The 7,967-nt window shown below is 44.4% G+C and overlaps 1 protein-coding gene across 1 annotated transcript in view; it reads left to right on the top strand.

The window, feature by feature from the left end:
• The first annotated feature begins 987 nt into the window (after positions 1-987).
• PPM1F (protein phosphatase, Mg2+/Mn2+ dependent 1F) overlaps positions 988-7,967 on the top strand; it is a 28,082-nt gene continuing 21,102 nt past the window's right edge. The window contains exon 1 of the mRNA XM_083149281.1: positions 988-1,376. Coding sequence (XP_083005407.1) covers positions 1,216-1,376 — 161 coding nt within the window. The 5' untranslated portion in view covers positions 988-1,215. The remainder of the gene's footprint in view (positions 1,377-7,967) is intronic.

The raw sequence follows: 7,967 nt of genomic DNA, 5'->3' as shown, positions 1-7,967 counted from the left end.
GGCATTAATAAAGGTTGGCATAATGTGTAAGGGGCATTATGTTTATAAGGACATTAATAATGTGTGTCATGTGTAAAGCCAAAGTCTGATGGAAGGGCCCAGTGGGGGCCCGGGCCCCCTCCCCTTAAGTGACAGCAGCAGCGGCAGCTCTTCTCCTCTGCCCAGCACACACTGCTTTGTGCTGGGTTGCAGTGTGGCCATGGAGGTGCTTAAAATACAATATTTTCTCAGGATTTTTTTCTAAGGGTATAATGTGAATAATGTGAGGAGTAATGTATATAAGGTAAAGTGGTACTACTGTGTGATGTAACGTGAATAAGGGACACTATCGCATGATATAATGTGAATTAAGTTGCACTACTGTGTGGCATAATTTGAATTGGGGGTAAAATTGTGTGTCCATGCCCATTCCCAGCGAGAACACACCCCTGTTTGGGCTGCGCACCGAATGTGTGCACTGTTTCTATTTAAAATATTGCGGGTAGGAGCACCAAAATGATGACTGCTATGATGAGGGTTGATGGTGCTGGGAAAGGGGAGCAGGGTCAGAGGCGGAACTAGTGGCGGTGCTAGGGGGCACCAGCCAAAATCTTGCCTAGGGCGCCATTTAGGCTAGGGCCGGCTTTGATAATAAGCTATGGGATGATTCCTCAGACCACACATATCAGCACTGATGAAACAAGAATTGGAATTTCCATCTCGGAAACCCATACCTGTCATCCATCCGTGTTTCTGATCGTGTCCATAGTAGAAACCTTTCTGGCATGTGCTTACTACGGTACATTGCACATATGCAGTAGCATAACATCAATCTTTATATCATTGGTGCCTGCAGTAGCCGCCTCTGCCCCTTCCAGACTTGGACCATGCTCCAGCCCCTAGAGCTGTCAGCCTGCCCCGCCCCTGTTGAGGAGGTCTGTGCCTAGACTGTACCACGTCTGCGGGGGTGCTGCGGGCTGGGTGGGGAGGGAAATAGCGCTATGCAGCACGATATTAGGAAGTTACAGATATCACCCGTACGGCCCAGCCACTGAATTCCTCCGCATCGCCGTCTGCCCTCTGAGGGCTCCGGAGTGTTGCCTCTCCCGTACCGCCGCCCCTCCCGGCTTCCCCCGCACTAGCGATTCCCCGCACACGTGCAGCCCAGCGCTGCTTCCGGATTCCCGCAGAGTGAGGCTGCTGCCCAGCGGCCGGCGGTTCTTGCTTTTGTCTGTTATGGCGGAGGACGAGGAGGCGGCAGCCCGGGAGCTGCTGGCGGCGGTGATACGTGACCTGAACGGGCCAGAGGGGCAGCCGAGGCCACAGAACCGGAGCGTGAGCCGTGATGAGGCCGAGGGGGAGCTGTCCGAGGCTGCGCTCCGGCTAGTGGGGGGCAGGTGAGAGCTAGGGAGAGGTGGGCAGAGCAGTGACAGCTGCGCCTCCTGGTGTATAATCTGTGACTCTAGCTCCTCTAGAACTACAAATCCCAGCGAAACCCCTCGCTACTGGAACGTGCCGTCCTTTTGTGTAGAATGTCCTCTTATATTTCTAGGGACTGTGATGTGACCGGGTGTACGCGGTGATGAAGCATTTATCGAACTTATTAGCAGTGAGGGAAATGGTTATTAATATAAGCTCAAGTGTACATGTCCTAGGTAAAATACACATGCTGCAGGGTACACTGCTAGGAATTTGGTGAAAAATGTGTACACAAGGGGCCTGATTCAGACATGATCGCTGCTGTGCTAATTTGCAAGGCAGAGGGTTACCAATGACTGGGCATCCATCTGGGTTGTAGCACACATGCAAAAGCCCAAACAGCGCCTATTCTGCTCGTAAGCCGTTTGCAATTTGATTGACTGGAAACCGGCATGTGTGAGCATCACCTGTCCATTTTCTGGGAGTGTCAAGAAAAACCGCAGGCCTGCACAAGCGGTTTCAGAAATTGTGTTTGACGTCAACTTCCGCCTCAATCATCATGTTTCTATCGCATACATTAGGCCGACTTGTGCTAAAGACCTGTCGGACCTGATTTTCCTGACCTATATATACGATTTGACACTTGATGTGCCATTTTTTACATGTGATATTGCATACAACTCCTAGAGAACTGCAGGCGGTTGGAGCTTGGCTGCAAGAGTATACAAAAAACAAAATGAATGGCCAACCAGTGAACTGACTTCTTTTATGCACGCTGTGAATAGATCTTTAGCATGATTTTCTCAAATCATTAGCAGCCTTTCTGAGTGGCGACTATGATCGCGGTCTCTGCCTCACCTGTCAAAGTAGTTAGACTCTAGAGCAGGCATGTCCAACGTTGGCCCTCCAGATGTTGTGAAACTACACATCCCAGCATGCTTTGCCACAGTTTTGCTATAAGAGAATGCTAAAACTATTGCAAAGCATGCTGGGATGTGTAGTTTCACAACATCTGGAGGGCCAACGTTGGACATGCCTGCTCTAGAGCATGGGTCCTCAAACTGCAGCCCTCCAGATGTGAAACTACAAATCCCAGCATGCCTAGCCACAGTTTTAACCATGGGTCCTCAAACTGCGGCCCTCCAGATGTTGTGAAACTACAAATCCCAGCATGCCTTGCCACAGTTTTGATATAAGGGAGTGTTAAAACTGTGGCAAGGCATGCTGGGATTTGTAGTTTCACAACATCTGGAGGGCCGCAGTTTGAGGACCCATGGTTTTAACACTCCCTTATAGCAAAATTGTGTCAAGGTATGCTGGGATTTGTAGTTTCACAACATCTGGAGGGCTGCTTCGGAGTGTGCCTGCATCATCCCTGGCCACCACTGCTCATATGCTGGTATTACCAGCAGATGTGCGATGGGTGGACGGCTCCATGGCGTCCTGCTATGGAAAGTCACCCACCTTTACAAAAATCACTTGGACAGCTGAAAATTGCTCAGTGTGTTAGCACTGAGGGATTTTCCGCATCATCACTCTGCGTACACGATTATTTATTTTATATATTTATTTACAGTTTCTTATATAGCGCAGCAGATTCCGTTGCGTTTTACAATAGTAAACAGTGATAAAACAAACTGGGTAACAGACAGACTTGGGGGTTAGAGGGCCCTGCTGCAAGTTTACAATCTTGCAAGCTTACAATCTATAGAATTAGCAAATATGCCCAGTGTGTATGCACCTTTTTAACGTAATTTAACATCCTTTGGGTGCAGGCCAAATATCAAGCGGTGAAACCTCTTTTTTGCTGCTTTTTATTAAATAATGGCTCATTTTCAGTTTGTTGAAAAGGCTCGGCCTCCAAATAACGCCACCATTTGCACAGCACCATTAATGATTTCTGCCCAATAAGTAATTGGGCAAAGTTGGAATCTGTCCGCTGTGAGCAGCCCGGCAAATCAGAGCAGGCCCACACTTCATACTTGACATACCATGCATTCTTCTAATACAGCTACAGCATTCACACAGTATGTAATCCTATTTGATACTGACATTTTAAAATTGAAAACTGTTTGATAAGGTCAGACATAAGGAAATCTTAACTTTTGGTAGCATACAATAATTTGTCACTAATTTAAACTCATTCTGCTAATGTACAATTAAATCTTAAAAGCTTTATTTCTAATCAATATGTCCCGTGTAAAAGTATTCTCTTACAACATAGTATTATTCTTTGCTTTTCAGTGATTGTGGCGTTCTAGCAGATACCCCTTTCACACTGCACTTGTTAAATGGTATATTGCCGTTTTTTTTTTTTTAAACGTTTAAGGCTGCAGTGGGAAAGCACCAGAGTTCATTTGCCGGTTAAAGCTAACCGGTATTTCAAAACGTTTAAAAAGCAGAGTCCTACATGTTTCAGAGCCGTTTTTTATGCAGTGAGAATGGCTCTGAAACGGTATTTAATAAAATCAACAGATTACAGATCTGTGATAGGCTGTGCCCTGCATTCTGCCTTGAAATGTGTTCAGGGGATTAAACGGGTTGACTGATGTGAATTGTATTTAAAACGATATTCTACTGCAATGTGAAGGTTCAGCCCCATTTTAAATACCGTTTCAAAATACTGGTTTTGAAAACGTTTAGGCAGTGTGAAAGTGGTAAGAGATTCCCAAGATTACTTTTTGGAGCGCTTCCTCCTCCATATTATTATTGTTTATTTATATGGTACCAATAAGGCTTTTGCGCCCCCAAACAGAAAACATAAATGAGCAAAAACAAGAAAACAACAACTGATACAAGGCAATATAGGACAAGTAAACAACGCTTGTTGCATCAGCGGGCAGGATAATAAAGTAACAATTAGGGTGACGTTAACTGTTAAGTGCCATTAAAAGAAGTATGGAGTAATAAATAGGAATAACACATGAAGAGAGCTGGCCCTGCTCTTAAGATCTTACATCCTAAAAGTGAGGAACAGACATGAGTGACACAGAAGGAATAGACATGAGCATAAACAGAATGTGAAGAGAGATTCTATATCAGTGATGGCTAACCTTGACACTCCAGCTGTTGTTGAACTAAACATCCCAGCATGCCCTGCTACAGTTTTACTATTTGGCCATGCTAAAACTGACGCAGGACATGCTGGGATATATAGTTCAACAACAGCTGGAGTGTCAAGGTTAGCCATCACTACATTCCTTTGCAGTTCTCTCCACCCATTGAACCCATTACTCAAAACAAATTATTCAAAACTTTGATTAACGGTGTTTTTCTTATGTTACCTAAAACATCTATTAATAATGATTTTTAAATTTTTCACACAAAAAAGTTGACAGATGGACAATTACAGCATAAATGACAACTCTTTAAGCTATATTAATCATAGAGATTTCACAATTTATCTTCCTAATATCTGCTTCTGGGATAACTGTTGGGACTTGTGGGTCCACAAAGTTGAAAAGTAACAACCATTGCTTTTTCTCTGAAAAAAAAAAGCCAATACTCGCCTGTAGGCCAGGTTAGAGTCTCCTTGGTCTGTTATACTACTGGTGTGGACTAGTCGGGTACAAAAAAAGTTCCATTAAGTAGTGATAAATTATACAAGCAACAAGGGTAAAGGATGTTCTTTATGATAGTCACATCTTAGCTTATATTGATTTTTTTCCGACCTCTGGTGCACATAGGTCTAAGCACCCTGATTTGCCCCAGACTTGACTGCCCTGACTTGTATTTATCTCTCTACTAGAGGAGAATGAGTTATGACACACCAGTTCCCTACTGTGTACTTCCAGGTTCTTGCCACTCAGAATGGCACATAATGTGATGGAAAGGTGGCCCTGTTACAGCCTGTCAGACTGCCGGCTAAATAGAAATAAAGACACAAAGTCCTGTGGAATGTGTGACTCAGCTTACAGCTTCCACAGGACTTTTCTTTATTTCAGTTTAGCTAACAGTGGGGTAGATTTATTAAGCTCGGTGAAGTGATAAAGTGTCTGGTTTTTTATCACCGGCCAATCAGCTCCTACCTGTCATTCTTCAAACCAAGCCTATAACTTCACAGGTAGGAGCTGATTGGCCGGTGATAAAAACCAGACAGTTTATCACTTCACCAAGCTTAAGAAATCTGCCCCAGTCTTTGAGTGCCGCCCAATTCATCTGCTGTATGCTCCATACATTGAATGGAGGGCATCGGAGCGTCACGTTGCATGTATCATCAGGATCCCAATCAGTTGCTCTGGTGTTCATTTGTACTCTTGAAAAAAAGCGCAATAAAGTAGCAATGAAATGTTGCCAAATTCATCCGTGAATTGTCATTTCTGTCAGGGAGGGCTATTACTCAACACCTGTATTTGTGGTAGGAGAGACCTCAGATCAGTGTTCCCTCTAAGCTGTGCGCGCGCACACAACTCGACGAGCGTGCGCACAGACATTACAACAGAGCGCACAAAGCAGCAGTGGTCCCTTTTTGCAGTTGTGGACTCAATTAATGTGTGTTTCACCCATTAACTACATTGTGTGCTGTGTTTTAAATGTTTAATACCTTTTTGAAGTAAAGTTAACACATATGCTGAACGTCATTTTCCAGTTATATATAAGTGACGCACAAAAATTAAAATTTCCTTCCAAAGTTGCACAAACAAAATCTTTTGCTGCACACAGCCTTCGTAAAATTAGAGGGAACATTGCCTCAGACACTGCTCATTCAGCCAATTGGCATTGGTGGAAGGGGTAGAAGTATAGCCTTTTAGTATTAATGCAGTAGTTGGGTGGAAAGAGGATTTGCATTAAAATGAAAATACAAGAAAGGTCTTATAGTGTGTATACACGGTTAGATTTGGCTTCCGATGTTCCCGATATATCGCATGCTTTTTTAGGGCTTCCGAGCCTGATGCGCGCTCCAGTGTGAGTGCATATCGGCAGCCAGATAGAGAGAGCAGGCAACACTATATAGTGCAGATCTGCACTATATAGTATAAATTGTGCCCCTCTGTCATGCCGTGAGATGCGAGTCCCGCAGTACCTGCCGTGTGTATACACCATTAAGGTACACAGTGGTCAATATTTTTATTTTTTATGATCTAGTTTTAAATATTGCACCCCTGTCATCTGTGCATGCAGCGCTACATTATATTTATTACAGTTTAGCAGCATAATAGTACAAACCGTAAGTTAGAAACATGTTATACTGGGTGTTCCAAACTTTCACGATGTTTCCTTCCTATATACAACTGTATGACTTCTGTGGGCATTGTGATTTATCTGATCTTCCCTCCATTAGATACGATGGTGGCTATCTCTGAGATTATTGTTAATGGCAAGCTTCCCCTTCATCACAATCGCTGTCTGGTCTCAGCCGACTTCCTCATGTGACAACATTTCCTTCTGTACTTCCTTTTTCTAGACGCATTTCCTGGCACAAAACCCACATCAGTCAATAACACTTGTATGTTGTTTAGCATGGATTAGTGAGGTTAATAAACATTCTAATAATTAATTTTGCTGCCTCATATTAGATATTAACAGTCCAGATATGTTATTATGACCAGCAGCTAATAGCCAGAGTAAATGCCATGTGCATCACAAACATCAGTGACACAGGCTGGGAGTAAATCATTGTTAGTAGGTTGGCACAGGTATCTGGAGCCATGCTGACTGCAGTGCATCCCACGGCTGCTGGAAATGCGTGGCAGAAGATCCATACAGCGAACACCATAATTGAGGTGCTCCCAAAGATGCTTAATTAGTTTCAAGCCTGGGGAGTTAGGGGGTCAGGGAAGTACTTGGACATAAAGGGCCTTATTTTAGTTCACTCTTTCTGACAAAATCCTTGGTACTTGTGTATCATCTGGGCGCCCGATTTTTTTAATCTTATGTCATTGTACAACCAAAAATCAGCCACATCGCATGCAATGCGATTGGACCCTGATTTTTAATTGTACAGGCACCCAGATGCCTGATTCCTATGTTAAATGCCCCCCCAGACCCGATTATTGATTGTACACCCACCCTGATGGGTAATGACTGTCAAATGCCCCCCCATTGTTATCGCCACCACACGATCAACGCCAACCCAAAGCGTGGCGAGCGGCAGCGGTACGTGTCCTCAGACCTTTTCATACCCCCACTATCCACATCGGCGTGGAGTTGATTTTATATAGTGTGGCGAGCCACCGACCCTGAAGCGTGGCGAGCGGACGCCACACTTCGGGCTCGGCGTTGATAGTGGACTCGACGTGGATAGTCGGGGTATGAAAAGGTCAGAGGACGCGTACCGCCGCCCCTCGCGGGCTTGCTGCGCTTGCCACGCTTCGGGTTTGCGTTGATCGTGGTTAACAATGGGGGGCATTTTACCTAATAATTAACCATCATGGTGGGTATACAATTAAAAATCGGGTCTGGGGGGGCCTATTACACAAGTACCAAATCCTTCTTAGATGGACAAAACCATGTGCACTGCAGGTGGGGCAGATGTTACTTGTGCAGAGAGAATTAGATTTGGGTGGGGTTTTACTTCAAAGTGAGATCTATATTGCAGTGTAAAAATAAAGCAGTCAGTATTTTCCCTG

Source organism: Crinia signifera, chromosome 1 (assembly GCF_055691185.1).
Source record: "Crinia signifera chromosome 1, ASM5569118v1, whole genome shotgun sequence".
In the NCBI taxonomy this organism is placed as follows: domain Eukaryota; kingdom Metazoa; phylum Chordata; class Amphibia; order Anura; family Myobatrachidae; genus Crinia; species Crinia signifera.
This window is presented reverse-complemented; position numbering and strand designations above follow the sequence as displayed.